This window comes from Sipha flava, unplaced genomic scaffold (genome assembly GCF_003268045.1).
Source record: "Sipha flava isolate LNK unplaced genomic scaffold, YSA_version1 263_pilon_pilon, whole genome shotgun sequence".
Lineage (NCBI taxonomy): Eukaryota > Metazoa > Arthropoda > Insecta > Hemiptera > Aphididae > Sipha > Sipha flava.
In genome coordinates, this window is record NW_020272925.1 from 123,205 (window position 1) to 143,892 (window position 20,688).

General features: G+C 28.1%; 1 protein-coding gene across 1 annotated transcript in view; it reads left to right on the top strand.

Moving 5' to 3' along the window:
• The first annotated feature begins 14,647 nt into the window (after positions 1 to 14,647).
• The window catches only part of LOC112685051 (disintegrin and metalloproteinase domain-containing protein unc-71), a 236,039-nt gene continuing 229,998 nt past the window's right edge, over positions 14,648 to 20,688 (top strand). Inside the window, 1 exon segment of the mRNA XM_025556814.1 lies at positions 14,648 to 15,084. Within this exon segment, the coding sequence (XP_025412599.1) occupies positions 14,979 to 15,084 (106 nt within the window). The 5' untranslated portion in view covers positions 14,648 to 14,978.

Below are 20,688 nucleotides of genomic sequence, written 5' to 3' on the forward strand. Positions count from 1 at the left end.
ATTCATCTTCGCATGAAAATCCGATATTGGTACTCTTTTGTACTTATTTTATTTCAAATAATAGGAAATTTAATTATATATTAGATACGATATTAACGACCATTATCGAATTCTACATGTTAGTACAGTTACATAATAAGATACACATAGTCGGGTTAGTATTTACTTTTAATTACGTATTAAGCCCCTGAACTGTATTCATTTGTATACAATGTGCTATAGTATTTATGATGAGACATGTATCAAATAATATTTACATGATACATTTACATATGAAAGGCAGATGGATCGTCAATTTCTGAACGTGGTTAAAGGATGTTAAAACATATTTCTTTTCAAATATTTTCATTATTATTCAGCGCGTATTATGGAAATTATGATACTGGGTCATTCGAAAGATATCTGCATACTTCCAACCAATAGAACTTAATACGTATACTTGCGAGATATTTGATATTTTTACTGCAAACAATTGTATGAGATTCGTTCGAAAAACTGTGGCTAGTCTTCATTTTTTATTTTCATGCCATTTACAGTATACATGAACTGTTTTATTACATTTGTGATATTCACATTAATTATTTATGTCAATATGCGATGAAGACAGCTGCAGCACCACTGCCGCCAGCGCCTTCAGCATTCCTCCATCGAAATTACTTCTACGGTGTCTAATAATTGATATTACTATTTAGTTTTGGTGTTATAGCCTAAAGGTAATACTTACAATATACATTTCACGCAATCATGCATCGTGAGTTCCCGAAAGCAAAATTAGTACGAGCAAATTTTAAAGCAACCCTGCGGGGTTTCATCAATAATTTAAATTTTATTTGATTTATCAAGTTCAATCCAAATGGTATAATGCAAGTTGAAAAAAAGTATTTTCCTATTTTAAATGTCGTCAAGTTATACAGAATGATTATTAATATAGATAATAAAGCAATATTAGTATTTTTATTATTAGAGTTCGATAAGTTGTAAGACAATAGTCATCATAACTAGTTTTTACAAATTAATTTCGTTAAAACTGATATTGACTTGTTAGAACTAGAATTAACGAGGCATTTAATTTCAATATTAGTTTTAAAATACAATTTTTGTAACAAAAAGCAATTTGAAATAAGTATTATTTTTATTATTTGTTTTAACAAGACAAACTATTATGGTATTTAGAGTTATATTGCATTTATAGTGGTATAATTTATGAAAATATGTTAAGATAACTTCAATCGATAATCATACAATATATATATAATAATAGTCTTTATATAAAATTCTGTGATGACTGAGTGTCTTGCATTCCTGCTGTTATTAAATCAGTCATCATCAGTTTTTATATGTCCTTCGTTCACTTCGTGTCTGTGTATAGTGTATTTAAATTATTTATCTATATTGTTTAAGATTAACTATGAGTTCACTTTAACGGTTTTTGATGACGTTTGTAGAGTTGACAAAATAAAAAGACAACCAGTATAATGTTATTGTAAAAGAGGCGTACGCTTCCATCGTGAAAGAAAGCGAGGAAGCAATTAGCGCGCAAAAATATATTCAGTTAATACGGAAGGGTAAAACGTTTCAATTTTTTGGCAATTGGCAGTTTAAAAAAGTTGGTAACCCGCGGATAACCTGTTTAGTTTTATGATCGAAGAACTTTTTATGTCATTGAGTCGTCAAAAATCTAAGTGTGTAATAGATTTTGAGCAAATTGGGTCATATATTAACATCAGATATGTATTTTTTTAGTTTCTGAGGGAAACAAAAAATGTATTGGTTTTACTTTACCACAAAATTGTTGATTTTATTATATTTTATAAACAATGGTATTATTACTAGGTGTTTTTTAGGTTCATATTTACGATTTCGATCAAAAGATTGCTTCAATCATCAAAAGGAGGTATGATTTCTGATTCATTATTTTGTTTAGGTAGTGTATCTGAGAGGTCATTTTTTCTTTTTCTTAAGAGTATTTCAAGTAATTTATTAAAAATTAGGAAAATTATAAATAATTTAATTTACAAGATTTTGATTTCCGCTTTTTTTGAAGTCTTCACATGTTATTGTAGAACATGGTGGAAGAGATGGTTCTTTGATTGAAACTTTAAGAAAGTACATTAATATTACCACTGAAATGATTAAAATTTTTGCTCTCTGTAAAACGTGCCCGAAAATGAAGCTTGAAAAGAAAGGGATTGTATAGAAACCAATTTCACATAATTAATTTAACAATATATGTCAAATCGAGCTTATAGAAATTAAGTTACAACCTGATAAACTATATAAGTTTATACTTAATTATCAGGATCACTTGGCAAAGTTTGTCCAGCTCCACCCTTTACAGACTAAGAGTACACAAGAAGTTGAAAGTCATGTATTAGACATTTTTCTGACCATTAGTGCCTCGATTATTCTACGTTCAGATAACGGTGGAGAATTTGTCAATAGCTTGATCACTGGTCTGAAAGTACTATGAGTAGAGTTAAGAATGGTGAATGAAAGGCTGAGACATTTACAAAACCAATGCTCTATAGAACGTTCCAACAAAGACGTGGAGAATATAATCGCCTCATGGTCCATCGGCTTAAAGTCTATCAAATGCATGTAAAATAGAGCAAATCACGCCAGGATAAATATGACACGTTATAAAGCCATGTTTAGTGATAAACTAGGAATTGAGCTCGCAGCTTCATATCTGCCCGATTAAATTAATCGTTCCATTACAATTTGGGATGATTTTGACAAACTAACAGACACCGGACGTGAAGATTTGCTTAGGAAGCAAAGGTATGATCTTTATTTATTTTATTTATTTTTACTAAATTATTTTTTTTTATTTAATAATACTTTGTGATTAAAAATATTTTTTTTAAATATGTTTCGGATACGAATGTTCAGTATCTTTCAGTCAGTCTAAACATATGTGCGATTAGAAAAGAAGCTCGTGCAAATATAGAGGAACAGGCAGATTGCAAGACGATTTAAACAATTTCCTATAGCCGTCATTGGTGTTTACGTTTTAATTAATATTCCAGATATTGTCAAAACAAAATAAATCTTCCTAATCTAATCGGATTGGTGCTGAAAAAAACAGAGGTTGATCTTTACAGGATTGGAAATAAAGACGACATTTTGGTCAAACTTTATTGTAGGTACGTCTATTATAATCTTCTCTTTCGCTAACATAAAAATATTGGCATTAGTCAGTAAAATTATTTCGAATCTAAACAGAGTTGTTGCACATAGGTGTTTATTACTGCTGATCAAGTTCCTGACAATAATATATCTCTTTGCGCAGCTGCAACTAAAAAGCTATAACGGAATCAGGACAAGTTGTTTTGAGGTGCACTTGCAAAAAGTAATGTGAGACGAATTGCTGTCGATACATAAAAATGTTTTACATAAATATTCATATAAGTGCCATGATGATATGCATTGTTAAAATGCATTAATTTCAAATTGAATTTTGATTCAAAATTGTATTTTAAGACTTGTATCAATATTGGTGTCCTGGTTAATTATATAGTTAAAACAAGTTGAAAAAAATTTCGGGTTTAACTATAAAATTTACATATATCTAGGGTATACCGCATATTGAGAAATAAAATAATATAAATATATTACTGTAGCACCGTTTGCCACACGAACGTACGACGTGCGTATTCTATCCGGGTGCATGACTCATGGGTCTTATACTCTGATAGAATGGTGCCTGTGTTATTTTCGATCTTTTTCCGCCGACTCGTTTAGTTTTTATCCTTCTCGAAAACAATTTTATTTCTTAGGATCGTTCCAGTTCAATTGGAAACGTCGTCGTCACACACGCACCACCGCACGTGGAGCCTGTGCCTTTTGCCGTCGAATTCGTTTTTAAATTATAAGTATAACAACTGTTGATAGTAGTACGTGTTTTCTTTCTCACATAATTTCAAGTATATTTCTTTGGACCATTGCTTCTGTTTTTTCCACTTCGTAGCAGCTATAAACACGATTTGTACACTTAAATAACAACAACAATAATGATGTGTTTCTAAAAAAAACCATGTAGTTTAAACCATCGTAACATTCAACTACACTAATGACAATAACAAGTATGACGTAGGTATCTGACATTAAAAAAAAAAAAAAAAAAAAAAAATGAGTTTATTTAAACAAAATATTTGTAATCTCCTCTCGCACAAAATTAATTTTTGCCCATTAACCTGAGAACTATATTCCCTACAAAGTGGATTATTAGTTACACAAATATTATTTATTTTGCATAGTTTTTATACTCATTTCAACAATGTTTACACAGAGCAATAATATGAATCTCAGAAAAACTTTGCTGAATACCACGTAAATAAGTACACAACAATTTGTATAGTCACCAAATGTGAATAATTTTATTATAATTTTATAATAAGGTTAAATAACCATAACTTAAATTTAAAAAAAAAATTAATTAAAAAAATTATAAAAATAATTATAAAAAATTGAATAAATACTAATAAACATTATACACCATTTTTTTTAACTTAAATTTTAATTAAAAAAAAAAAAAAAAAAATGGTGTATAATAATTAGTATTTATTCAATTTTTTTACTTGCTTAAATAAATGGATCCTATATTAATAAACGGATTAATAACTAGATTTAATTTATATAATAAACTATTCATTAATAGGATTCCATGAATTAGGTGGTTCTTGTTAATTAATTAAAATACTAGGATTTAAAAATAATAAATATTAACATGCGTAGTTGTTATTTTACCTAGATTATTTAAGATTAACTATGAGTTCATTTTAATGGTTTTTGATGACGCTTGTAGAGTTGATAAAAGAAAAAGACAACCAGTTTAATGTTATTGCAAAAGAATCATATGCTTTCATCCAGGGGCGTATTTAGACTTACCTCTGGGGTGGGGGGAGTAGAGGTGACTCAAATTTTTTAGGCTCAACATTTACAAGTAAAATTTTTGGTAATATCAGATGAATTCTTAATATTTGTATTTTTTTTTTTTTTAATCTAATGCAGGATCCACTTAGAATGGAATTTTGTGTAGGTAGTTCTTTTTTAACATCCGTCTGTGTTTTGAAAGTTTCGCTTGTATTTTATTTGATTTTTTCTAAGTATGGACCAGGACTTAAATCATAATAATATATATTGTTTACCGTTATGGGACATTTAAACGTTATAAGCAATTGAGCGTTTAACGTTATAAATAATTTAAACGTTATTCAATTAAAGCGTTTAAAAAATTTTCCATTTAGCATTTTGCGTTATTTAAATTAGTGTAAAATTTGAAACGTTTTCAAATATAGTATTTAACAATCAATACGATGTAAAATAACATGACATATTTTAAATATTATATTATAAATATATATTACTTTTAATCAGTGGTGTATCAGTAAATCTATTTCTGGGTATACGCACTAAAAAAATATGGAGATTAATCTTAAAATAAATTTTCTTGTTTTGCTCGACAATTTTTTTCTCTCAGTACGTTCGAAAAAATGTAATTAATCCTTTGTAACTATATGTTTATAACTTCTATTAAAACTATAAAATATCACAAGATATACATTTGTAGCGCGTTATAAATTGCATGATGCAGATTTAAGAACCATGGGCTGAATGATCACACTCCATACTATTTTATTCAATGTTATTCACTACAGTTAACAAAATACATTAAACACAGCGTACACTGTAATCTGCAAAAGCTAAATATTTCAATCAATTTCATGGTTCATAACAATTTTTTCTAATTAAATATTAAATTTTTATTAGTTTTTTTTGTTTTCGAGTTATTTTAGAAGCGTATATCCGTAAAATAATATTTTACATTAGGTATACGCCGAAAATTTGCTGATGTGTATACGCCGTATATCCGTGTATACGTGCAAATACACCCCTGCATTTAACGATATTTTTTTTTGTAATTCTCATAATTTATAACTTATAAATAAAGCAATCATATTTGTTGTCTAACAACAATAAAATGCACATAGCACGTAAAATATGTATTTATTGTCAATTTATAACTTATGTATAGTGCATTACGAGTACTACTAATGTTTCACCGGTGTTCACCGAAATTATTTTTGATGAGGCAGGCCATACGGGTTCCACGCCGACAATATCCAACGTGTTTTCAGAAAGCATATTTATAAATTATAATTGTTTATAAATGTTTTGGTGCCCTGGTATGGACACTAAGTATCGTTATAAAATGATCCACATTAAAAAAATTTGAAATGTTTATCTCACATTTGATCGATCCAGGGGGGGCGATCACCCCATCACCCCCCGCCTAAAATACGCTCCTGCTTTCATTTCATCGTGAAAAAAAGCGAGGAAGCAATAATAGCGTGCCAAAATATATTCACTCAATACAGAAGGGTAAAACTTTTCAATGTTTTGGCAATTGGCGGTTTAAAAAAAGTTGGTAATCCGCGGATAACTTGTTTAATTTTATGACGGAAGAACTTTTTATGTTATTGAGTTGTCAAAAATCTAAGTGTGTAATAGATTTTGAGTAAATTGAGTCATATATTAACATCAGATGTGTGTTTTTTTAGCACAAGCTCGTTGATTATAATATATTTTATAATCTATGGTATTGTTTACGTAGTGTATCTGGGAGGTTATTTTAAATTTTTTTAAGAGTTTTTCAAATAATTTAGCAAAAATCAGAAAAATTATAAACTAACTTCATTTACAAGATTTTGATTTTCGCTTTTCGAAAATGCGAATCAAGCATAAAAGAACCATAAAACTATGGTAGAAATTAGATATGGTCTATGAACAAATTTGGAGTGGGAGCAAAGCCCCCAATCCTTTTAATTTCCATCTCGTTATACCGTGTATTCAATAAAAATGACACATTTTAAATAGATATTTGAAAGTCCTATTTATCTTTCCATAAAAAATACGTGTTCTACGAAAAATTAAGAAATATTATCAGTGTTTATAGGTACTTATACAATATATTGTATTAGATTTAAAAAACTGATAATTTTTTTTATTTGAGTAACTTTTATGGAAATACATTTATTTAAGCCAAAGAAATACCTTTTCAAATATATTATTATAACATATAGTGCAATGATTTATTTTGAAATTTTTTTTTGTAATGATACTTTATTTTCTATTTGTTTTTTATTTTTAGTTTCACCTATGAATTATGATGTATTGAAGTCAGAATCAGTTCGCTTATATTACGATGGCTTTCTTTTGTGAGTTTTGAGTTCGAGGATATATCCTTTCCAGAAATATTCCTTTATAGTCACTAATAGATTGTACATAGTAATCAAATTATTGCTCCGTTTAAAATACGAGTATTTCAGTTGTTAAATCTTATGAAAATAGGGGAATATATAATATTTTAGTTCCAGAACTATTTTTTTTGCTACAGAATAAAAATTCCAATGAACATATAGATATTGATAACAGAAATATATTATAGTTTAACAATCAAAAGTTATTTATTTTCAAAAGATTACAAGCGCGATTTCTCTTTATACATTTATTATAAATTACATTAAATCAGTGTAACATGTTTTGTTTCTAGAAATAGAATATTTATTTACATGGGCAAATGTGAAGTATTCTTTTGGGTCACTGTTAACCGAATTTCTCGTGGTGTAGTAATTTTAAGTATCTCCCAATTGGTACTGGTCATCTGTCCATGTGATTTTTTTTAAACATTATTCTTTTTTTGTTTTCACATGTACGTACTCGTATTTTTCTTTCTTTCTGCCCGGCTCATCTCATGGTGGGTGTATTCTTACGTTGTTTTGTATTGTGATAAAAAAACTGCATGGCCGACCGATGAATAGCCTTGTATCACGGCTGTCATAGGGTTAGTGAGATAGGAATAGTGTACGAGGTCAAGACATCGTTTATAAATGTATGTGTATGCATGTATATGTACTATACGCAAGTATATTTTTATACGTTTTCTGCGATTTGTTTTATAGGATTTGCTGCTGCAGAGTCGCTATCGACATTACTACCGCTCTGTTGATTAAATAATATAACTCTGTCGTTTGCCAGTGGTGCCTATGGTGCATTTCGATTTCGAAAAAATCTTTTCAAAATGCTTATTGTAGGCAATGTCTTACACCAAATACACTTGCATCAAAAGTTGACCGTTTTGTTTTATGCCACGTGACTGTTAACCGCCACAAATCGTAAATGAACGTGTTCGTTGCAGTCGTTGTTGTTATTGAGCGGCACTAATGATTTATGTTACATGCAGGCAAAACGTCACGTTTTCCGTTCTTATTTCTACAGTCTTACACTCAATCGAAAACAAGTTTATAGTTTTTTAGTTCTTATGTATGATTCAAACTAAAATCACTTCGTTTCAAAGTTTCCAATAATGAGTCTTCATTTTGAAAAGTCTGAAAACGTTTTGTTACGTAGTTAGAGTCGCAGTGATTAACAGAGACTCTTTTATCGAATAGATATGTTTCATCCATCTGCTGTTTCATATATAGTGCTGGAGAAAAAAACAATTCGTGGATTTCGTCCTTGTAGTTAGGCGAAACGATATCGACATGTACCGTGATGCAAACTTTTTTTTTTTTTAAAATTACCATTATTATAATCATCATCCGACTGTTTTATAAATATCAGTTTTATACACGCATGTTGAGTTTTTTGTAAGAATATAGGACTAATCGCAAATGAAAATGAAAACCCTTACGATATATTCTAATACCACTTTTAAAGCAGATGTCTGCACATGCATATATATATATATATATATATATATATTATATGATACTATTAAATTATATTAAACAAGAAATAAATGCTATTGTTTATCTTGCAGAATTCTCATACAAATCAATATGGCACACCACATTTTTTTAGATTTTGGCGACTCTGGCGTTAAAAATGTGAGACTATCCCAAAATCGATGACACATATAGATTTACATGAGAAATTTGCAAGAAATTTCTAAAAGTATTAATTTTTAGATTTAAGTTAGTGTTCTAAAAATAATTAGATAAAACTCAGGTTTTGAAAATGGAAAATAAATATCAAATGAATCTTCATTTATTCTCTCTAGAGAGTACGCTATTATATTAGTTTCCTTAACCATTTTAGAAACATCCTATATAGTAAATACATATGAAAAACACATCTACGTTTAATACATAGTATAATATAAAAATGTACATGACACGTAGTATCGTAAGATAGTAAATCATCAAAATTATGTGAAAGGTCAATTTATTTTTTCACTGTAATCATTGATTATAAATACTATTATTTATAATTAATGTTAAAATATTAGTTATTTCCGAGATTATTGCTCTCTATTTTAAACGAGTGGTATTTTTTAACATTTTTTCTCTATTTTTGAAGTATCGTATCTTTGCAGCTATATGTCACTGTATTGGTAATATAAAAGTACTGTACTATGCTTATACATACCTTTTTTCTTTTAAAATATAGGTATTCTGTTTTTTATATAGTTGAGATTATATAGAAGCATTTTTCTATAATTCAAGATCATGTTTGGATATCTTATCATCTTTATTTATACTTGGATATGCTGGACATGTTTTGAATAAAATGTTTAAACTTAAGTCACAAGATTAAATTAAGATTGTTTAAACTCAATTTTAAAATCAATAAAATATAATATAATATAAATATAATTGAACTAATTAAAATCAGCTTATATATTAGTATTTATTATTATTGAATTTATTTATAAAAAAAAAAAAAAAAATAAATAAATCGTAAGTATGGTTATTAAATTATAATTCAATTAATTTATTTTTACCCGATGAGTATTAGAAAGATTAAATAATTGAAAACTAAAGGGCAATATTTGTTTCATGATTATTATTATATTCGATAAAATGTATGTTTATAAGCGTATCATATTTTGTATTACCCCTGAGAGCAGCAGTTACAGCCGATCATTTGATAATAAATGTAGAGTTGAGCATAAATTAAATGTATGTGTTAGGTAGATCTATAACCCATCATTGTTTTCAACTCCCATGAATATATTTTAATAAATTACAAATTAAGTTTATTTTATTATAATTAATATTCTCAAACTGTTGAATAAATATAGCTCTTAAGTGAGCTCAGAAGATACGAGTAGATAGGTGATTGTGGCTATCTTTTAATTAAATGCAACGATACATCATTTAATATGAATATTAGCAAGTTGTATAAATATGAAAATAAATTTTAAATAGACCAATATTTAGTATATTAATATACATTAAACTATATTAGTATATTATAAGTACTCATAAACAATTATTTATTATGATATTTTTGACAACTAATATTTTTTTTGAATGACAGCAAGCCACATTTATTTTACTATGTTATTATCTTTGTTACTGGTATAAATTAAATTGGCATGTCTTAAAGTGTGGTTTGTCTGTTGTAAATATACGTTATGAATTTGAAAGGTAAATTTATAATGAAAGTAATGGTTTACTTTAAGTCATGTATGTTTTACGAATAACTTTATTATTAATATTTGTTTGGTGATGAGTTGAGAATTAAAATCACTAAACACATTAAAGTATTGGAGAAGTTAAAAATATTGGAAAAGCTACATCAACAACAGAATAAAACTAAAATTTTCCAAACATCTATATGAATCACTTATAAGTAATAAAGCACTACTTATATATTGAGCATACCAATCGACCAAAAACTGTACAATTTTAAAATTTATTGATTAAATATTTAGAACTTAGAGATATTTTTCAATGAATAGTGAATGAAAATCAAAGAAAAAAATGTTAATTACATTTTTTAACTAAAATTACAATTCAATGAATCGTAATTTATTCATATTTTTATAATTTTGAAAACAGTAGAGGACAAAAAAAATAACTATTATTAAATAACAGATAATAATATTAATAAATTTTATTAGTAGGTATATATTAAATTAACTTGTATAGTACATAAAGAACTTTGTATAAAATACATTAAAATCTATAATAATAAATAATTTCATTATTATGTTTTAATAGAAAAGGAATACAAACGTTTAAGTTTAAAAAGACACAAAAAATACAGAATATATGTCAATATTTTTATTGTTTTTAATTTTATTTATAAATTCTAACTATTAGAAATATATTTATAATTTGTACTCATTACTTATTTATACTTGATTCCTTATGGTATATTGATTTAATTTATATACAAATGTATTGAATTTATTTTGTCATTGTTAACTAAAAATCTATTTTAATATAAGTTGAATATTTATTTGTTTTCAGAGATTATTTTACTAGCTTCCAAGTGATATATAACTGTAAAAATATTATAAAATACATATTTATTTTTATGAAATATTTATAATATCGTATTTGAAGCCAAGGAAAAATATTTTATATTTAAATTATATTTTCAATCGTATTTTATTATTTTAAATTCTTCAAATATTTTTTTTTCTTATTTCAGTATATTATAAAATAAAATTAAAATTATTGTTTTACTTTTGAAATTCACAAATAAAAATAATTTATAAAAAGATATTTTGGTAATTAGGTATAAGATAGTGTTCAAACAAATGTTCCCCGGTTATGAATTATTTGTTATTCACTTATAAAATGCACATTTATTTTGCGGAAATCCATGCGATTTATGAGTTTCTATAATTACAATCAAAATTACTTTTCTAATGTGTTTTTGATTAAATCCCTATTTAAATTATTTTGTTTAAAACAATTAACATTTTAATCTTGATTTTATGTATGTTTATGACTTAAAATATTAAGCTTTACACATTTAATTAATTCTGAATTAATATGTGTAACTTAAATTATTTAAGTGAAAATAAATTACAAAATTAAGTAAACGGGTGTTGTAATATGTAAATAGTAATATAAATTGTTAAGAAAAATGTATTTAGTATATTCGAAATCTTAAATGTGCTTAATAAAACTAAAGCACACTTGTTACTATTTTACAAGTATGGTATCTGTAAAATATTTATATTACTGAACATTCTTTGATATTAATTTTCCGGATTTATATAACATTTAGCATTATGATGAAATATATTTCGATTCGACTGTTTTTTTATTACGTAGATATGAATATGATTTATGTGATATGGTGAATTTTTCAATAATATATTTAACTAAGTTAAATGTTTATTTATTGTGAGTTTCGAGTTTATAAAATATCATGCACTGTTAATTTTTCTCATATGAATTACATTTAAAAGTAAATATTTTTTTTTATTAACATTCAATTAAAATGTTAATTCTTTCATTTTATTTTTTTTAAAATAAATAGTTTTATATTTTTATCTAATTTCGATTTTTTTATGGATTCATTAAATGAAATGAAATTTATTCCTTTATGTCCCCTGAACGAATTTGATTAAAAATATTATATTTTTTCTTCTTTGGACATTATTGTTTTTGCCTTTAGTAATAAATTTAATAATACACAATATTTTTATATAGTTTATATATTATTACATAATAACTATCGTTTTCAAAATCCCATTTTAAACTTAACTGTATTTTATTGTTTATAAATGTGAATATATAAAAGTATGAGCGTAACCGTAATATTTTCGAGTTAGAGCGGTGATATATATGAGTAAAAAATGTATTAACCACAATTTGTTTTAGTATTTACATATATATTATTATAATTTATAAGTATTAATTATGTCTAATCAAATAAGTTTCTAATCAGTCATCATGGAACTTATAAATCTGTAACCCAATTGAATATTTATCTAATATATTATATTTGTAATATATTGGTAGAATTTGTCATTCTTAAAAAAATATCATTAGTTGCACTTACAAAACTCTAAATTGAAAAAACATAATTTTAAATTTATTTATTAAAAAATATATTGCATTATGAATGCATGTTGAATAACAGACGGCACTTTGTGTAGGCAATTCAGGTACACCGGTGACAACTATTTTCACACCATATTGATTCCATTAAAAGTACATAACAAAATTTTTACAAACATTACCTTTTTAATGTTTTAATTTTGTGTTTAGTGTAGATAATTTTTCTTTGAAGGAAGTTATACAAAGTTTTAAATTTGTGCATACATATGGAATAAAAGTGCTTGAAAACGCATATTAAAGTATTTATATGACATATATGAATATATTAATATACATACATTTAAAATTAATATTAATTACTTAAATACGATTTATGTATTTGAAATGAAAAGTGACATTTAACCATATGCATTAATATAATGTTGAAAAATGTAAATTGTTTTTGTTTTTGTTTTCAATATTGATGTGTTGGCTTCCCGCCTTAAATTACGGTGCTTGATGGTAAATTACCGGGGTAGTTTATTACACGCAGTGATCATTAACGATGGTAAATGATCAATCTAAATGTGTTGCGGTGAAAGGAGGACCACTTGGGAGTAAACGACAAAAGCAAAACCGAAAACGTACGTATATATATATATGTATAATTTAATAGAAATTTAAACGGTTTGTGTATCGAAGTACAATTTTTAAAACGCGGTCAAATATTTTCTTAATGGATGTAAATGTGATGGTGGTGCGGCGGTGATGAGAGTGGAAAAGCGGCGTATTGTCTATGCGTACAATTATATACGTAAGTAAAAAAAAAAAAAAAAAAAATGATGTGGTGCGCTCGCTAGAGGAACAAAGAGAGAGAGAGAGAAAGAGTGAGAGAGAGAAAAGTGATGACATCACTCTACGCGCCACCACCACCAGTAGCATTACTACCGTCAACATGACGTCTAGTAACACGTATATCATTGTCGCGAGCGTATATTATTATTACGTGACGATAAACCATTGTTATGCGAAAACACCGATTGGGTCCGCTGCAGGATTCGGTGCCGCCGACGCCGCAGCTGCGTGTACGTACACGCAGCGAGTGGATGCGAATGAGAGGTGTGTAGAGATAGGTACCGGTGGCGGTGGCGGTGTTGGCGGCTAGGGATGCGCGTGAGGAACGGATCGGTGATGGACCCGCGGACGCATCACCGGGGACGGAGAGCAGCAAAACGCTGCCGCGCGAGTACACGAGTTATTGTAGACGGGATAGGAGAACCGAAATAGGTCGAGTGCGAATAAAGGCAGGCAGGAGGCGGCGGCGGCGGCGGCGGCGGCGATCGGCGATCACATCTCGTCGCGGGAGCCAGGTGTACGGCGGCGGCGGCGGCGGTGGCGGCGGGAATGTGCGCGCGCTCGTGTGTGGGGGTTGGAAGGAGGGCTGCGCGGCAATGACGCACACGGGTTGCCGCCGGGCCGAGATGGTGCTGCGTCCCGGCGGCGAAACGCGGCAGTGGTTATCCCTAGGCGCCCGGGCAGCGCGCATGACCCGAAAGCGCCGGTGAGCGGCTGCCGCCGTTACCCCGTAACGCGGAACCTTGCACACACAGATCGGCGAACTGTACGCTGTGCGACTGTCGTCCCGACCACCCCTGGTTTCTCGCGCGCTTCGATCTCTCTCTCGTTTCGTAATAATAATAAATAAAAAAATAAAAATAAAAAATAAAAAAAAAATAAAAAATACAATTTCATACGCTTTACACACGCACACACACGCGTACACATACACACACACACACACACACACATACGAGCACACGCACACGTACGAACACACACACACACACACACACACACACACACACACACACGTGCGCGCGCGCGCACGCACACGCATACATACACACATCATCGCCGCCGCCGCCGCCGCTGTTATACATGTACCCATGTAGTACGTTGTAGATATTCGCAGCACGTACAATATCGCCGTGTACCGGTTCGGTTGTTTTTCGGTTGATAATCCGTCGGACGGGGGTTGTGCGCGCCCGTTATCGCACGACGATGGTACGACGAATGTGGTGCGCGTGCCGTAGTGTATGATAAGAAGCCGGCTCCGCGGAGGGATCTCGACGCCGCGCGACAACGTGAACGATGGTGGTCGGTGGTCATGTGCGCTGCAAATGAGCCATGTTGTCGTCGTACGTGCGGCTGGGTCTCCTGCTGTTGTGCGCCACGACCGTGCTGCCGGCCGGCCGAGCTGCCACGTCGTCCGCGAACGTCCACAACAAACGAGGTTTGTGCCGTATTCTCGTTATCCTTGTTTTACCCGCATCCAGTGCGTACCACGCGTTCGCGCGGCTCGTCCTTTCCGTCCGGTCGCCCACCGTTACCGGTCACGTTATATCTCCGTGGTCCAGCGACCCATGCCGTCTCTCCCGAAACACAAGAGCTGGGGTCCCTTTGACTTCTCGTACTCTTCCCGGCACGTCTCCGGACCCATCCGGCCATCTGAGATTTTCCAAAACTATTGTTGATCGCCCGTTAATGTTTACCAAATCCTGAAAATCACTAAACCGCCGTACAACGTGTTTACATTTTACTTTTGGTCCTCATGTGAATAGCTATTCGATGATAAACGTAATACAATGACGCGAAAACGTTGAGTATTAATAATATTTTATTTTCATCAGAAACACAAGTAATCAAAGTGTAAAAAATAAACATGGCTCGATTAAAATGGTTTTCGTTTAATATTTTTGTTTTTAAATCGTCGATTGACTAGCTCATTTGAATTGTAGAGTAATACTAGTTCAATAATGGATTAATAAAAATAACTAATATTCAAACCAAGTTTTTTGCACCTATTCGTGATAATTTTCGACGGACGTCCCTACACCGCTCCTCACATGTTTAATAGACCCATACCATCAGTAATTTGATATTAGCAAATACTCGGTGTACTTCTCCTCCCACCGGCTTTCCTTTACAATTTTGTTTTCCGTTCATCGACCGATATTTGATTCTTTAATCATTTTAGACACCTGATTTTTTCTGAGGCTAGAGGAAAACACGTGTATGGTTATTATTTGTCTATTAGTTTTAGGCGCAACACGTAGGTATATTTATTGTTTGTGCGTAATTGACATATTTGAAAAATTAATTATAGTATTCATATAGCTACGTGAGGGTTTACTAATTTCAAGTGAGACTTACAACATAAGACTAGTAAATCCTTGTGAAACACTCTGTGTATACATTTTTGCGTTCAATTCTTTTGTAACTGTCATGAAAATATTTCTAACCACTTCAGTCGTCGTTAGATATAATACAAATGAACATCATATTATATATTTATAAATATTCGTCGTGTATATTAGTTTTGATCAAATTATTTACTAAATCATTTTATTTATTCATCTAGTTGAAATTTTAGACGAATTGAAAACATAATCAAATAGTTTTTTTCTTATAAATAAAAAAAAAGTTTGTTAATTTTCTTGTCGAACAAATAATTTTATATTTACTTTACGAATAGTATTTAATTTGCAGGGTTATTTTAGTTTACTAAAATAAGATTTATAATAATTACACCACTTATGTAAAATAAATGGTTTAAAAATAATAATAGAGTAATTATAATACAAAGCTACCTATATTTATTATTAATACATCAAATATTACTTAAAAGTCGCTTTATTTACATGAACCTTAAATAATTTAAATTTTAAGGGAATTATGACTAATAATAAAACTTATAGTATATACATTTTAAATTTTGATTAAAACGGGTTTGTAATTTATATCATTGTTTTATATTATATTATTAATGATTTTTATATTTATATAAATATTAGTAATATTTAAAAGAAAAAACATTTGAAATCAAATGTTTAAAGGATTTGTTCATTTTAATTGAAATACAATTATTAATTTAAATTACTTAGTGAAATTAAAAAAATTAACAGTATCTCAGTCTGTTAAATTATATTTTATGAGACCATAAAACGTAACTTTTTTTTACTATGTCAAACAATATTAGAAAAAAATTATTTAATATGAAAAATCGTTTAATAAAATCGAATAGGTGGATGTTTTATAATCATACACCATTAAATATTGTTTTATAAAACGAACATGACAACGATTTACGATTAATAAACTTTTTATTGAATTGGGTTTTGGTTTAGTGTATTTAATCAATACAATTATATATGTAGCTGCTAATAGAGCTTTATATAAAATTAATTGTTTAATTTAAAAGGTCTTGAATATAAAATAAATCAATTTTATTATATTATATAGTTATTACATAAAAAAAAAAAAAATAAATAAAAATATTATAGAAACACATGCATAAAAAAAACTTATACGTTTATAAATAGATTTCATATAAACAAGGGCGCCCATAGGAAAATTCTCAATGGGGGGGGGCAACATTTTAATTTATATATCTATTCATAAATAGGAATGACCCATGATATAGGAAGGGGTTTACTATTTTACATTATACTATTACATTATATATATCAAACTGGAAGACTATAAAATAATAATTATTTAACCAATTCACCATAAAAGTAATTTATTGAAAATTTTATTTAATTTATAATATAAATTGGACACTTAAAACATTAGTTATATTTATTAAAATATTAATTTACAAATATTATATAAATATTATGGTTATGTACACACACACATATATATATATATATACCGTATTTCTGGAAATACACAATATTTTAAGAATTGATAATCATCCATAGAATAGAAACGAAAAAACGAATTGTTTTGATATTTAAAGCTGATAACCTGATTTTTCAAATTAAATAAATAGATTTTTCATAAAAAAATTATAGATTTAAGTATATTAAATTAAATTTTTAAATTATATTTAAATAAATATATTCTGATCATAGTAAACAATTTTTAAGATTTTTGACATTTTCCAGGGGGGAACATGTCCCTCCCTTGCCCCCCATATGGGCGCCCTTGCATATAGATACATTGACTTAACTATTAAATAAATGTTTGATGGATAAGATTAATATTTTTTATTAAATATTATTAGATGAGGTAAATTTACTAAGCTTCGACTTCAGTATTCTTATTAGTTCATCATTACGTAACTGGTAAATAATTGTATTACGTAAGAATCTAGTGTATTTCTCGTTCAATTTGCTGATATTATATACTTATAATAATACTATGTTAAATATTACAAATTGTGTATCACACATAAAAAAAAAAATTCGATCAGTGTTTTTATGAATCGATCTAGTATGCTTTATTAGTTTGTCAATACTTGACTCATTTTTATTTTATAATCTCATTAAGTTTTTAAAATTAATAATACAATTTGCAGTAGCATATCATTGTATTTTATATTTTTATTAAAATTTTTTCTGTTGTTTATGAACACTGATTTAGTGTTTTTGTGATTTTGTATTTATGAGCATTACTAGGTACTAAATTAAATTACATGATCTTAATACTATTGTTAAATAGATACCATTTTTTTTTTTAATTTATGATTTTAAAATGTATTTACTAAATTAATAAACAGCAGTTTAATTTTGAGACTATCTTACTAATTGTGAAGATGAGTTGCATTAATATTAGTTATACCTAATTTTGATATTTAATTTCTAAATGACAGTATCTAGTTGACAGAGTAATTAGAAATAATTTTAATTTGATGAATATAAATTATATTGTCACATTTTAATATGCGGTTAATTAGTAGTCTTTAAATGTATTATACATTCAAAAGTAAGACTAGTTATTTAAATTAATAAGTTATTATTATACTGTATACACTCTATAAAAGCCGGTTGGCGTTTATCTTATAATAAATAATAAATAAATAAATAAAATTATAATTTATTTTCTTAACTACTTTATATACCTCAATATAATTTACTATATTATGAAATTAAATTACCTAGATAAGTAAATGGATTTCTTTATACTTATTATGATGGTATATACAGTTGGGCCTTACATATTAATATTTTTTTAAATATATGGATAATATGATAAAAATGATTTGTTATGTATAACAATATTTATTATGTTGTATATGAGCTGTATTATGTATAACAAATGCTAATATTTTACAACTATTGAATATAATAATTGAATCATTAAAGCACTTTTGAGCTGTTATAAAAGTATACGATAAATTTCAAGAATATACTTCCCTTATATTTTTACACTTAACTTTGTTTATTTGGTTATTAAATATTCAATAATACCGTTTTATAACGGTTAAGCTTGAGTATTATTAACCAGTATTATCCGTCGGTAAACATTAACACTATTAACTTTTAAGTCCATTAATGCTAAAATAAATATATTTTATATTTTTTATTGATTTTTATATTGATCATAAGTTCAAGTACATTAAACATGTGGAATAGGTATAGTAAGAGCTTCAAGACACATATAAAATACAAAACTTTATAAGTATTAAAACACATTAATGGATTTTTACTATCTAAAAAGAATACACAGGAGGGAAAGGAAAAGAAGTAATATCTCAAGTGGTGGTTTTTTTTTGCGAATACAATAAAATCCCATTGGGATAACATTTCGTTGCGCAATCGGAGAAACAGTGTACTCGTAGGAGACGTTTTGTTTTGGAGAAAGGGCTTCGGTTATTGTACCCAGAAAAGCTCTCGTGGTGAATCCTTGTGTCCGAAACGCTAATGGAACGCTAATGGAAAACATAATCCCATATTTCAACTCCCCCTCTCGATCTTCAAACAAATCCACTAAACCTAGTTCATTAGACCTTACAGGAAGCGGCTCTCCATTTTATGTACCTAAATGGTGTTTAAATGAGTAATATTAAAAAAAAAAAAAAATAGAAAGTTTTGGTGATAACGATATTAAATAAGTTTATCCAACTGTGTATAGAACAAATATTTCATTAAATACTTCAATATCAAGTTTTAAAGCTCAGTTACAGTATCTAGCTGATGGAGTATTTAGAAATAATTTTCACTTGATGAATATAATTATATATTTAATTATAATTTATGTTGTCGTTTTATAATATATGGTTAATTAGTAAAAAAATTATTTCATATTTATTTAATAATAATGAAAATGACTGTTTAATAGGTAGTATAATTTAAATGTACTATAATATAAATTATTTTTTTTTTTACTTGTTTTCAATATATTTTATCTTTAATCTATTATTAAATAGTTGAATTTAATAAATTATGTAGTTAAATTCATTGAAGTTCAATGAACAGTTAAAATTACTTTGTAAACTAAATTATTTTGTATACGCATGCACACATTTGACATGAATAATCAAGGTATAGTAAAGTATTTCACACTATACTCGCATACAATCATTTACGATATGATTTTTTAGCTGTAGAACAATACAAATATCGAGTCCGTAAATATCCATTTTTTTTGAGCCATAAAAATTATTGTTCGAGTTTTTATTTCTATTAATTTTAATTATATTTAAATAAGATACTGTGCATTGTGATTTTAAGTAAATACTAATTAAGAATAATTGTTCAACCAAACATCATTGTAAATATTCTAGAATATACCATAAATCAATGGTCAAAATTATTAATATTAATAGTTTAGTTTGATTGTTTTAATTTTTTAATTTATCTACAAGTATCTAATTTTTTTCAATTGATTTTGATTTTAAACGACACGAAAAATTATTGTTTTTATTATTTATTATGTAGGTACATGTCCATTTTTTGTAGTAGAAAAAATGTCCCAAAAGTTGCATGCATCCCCCTATCAATCAATCTGAAATCTCATATAGGCGGTATTTTAAAAAGGTCATTTTTTGAATTTCTCAGTAGTTTAAAAAAACTTTTGAAAAAACTTTTAAAAAAAAAAAAGCTGAAAC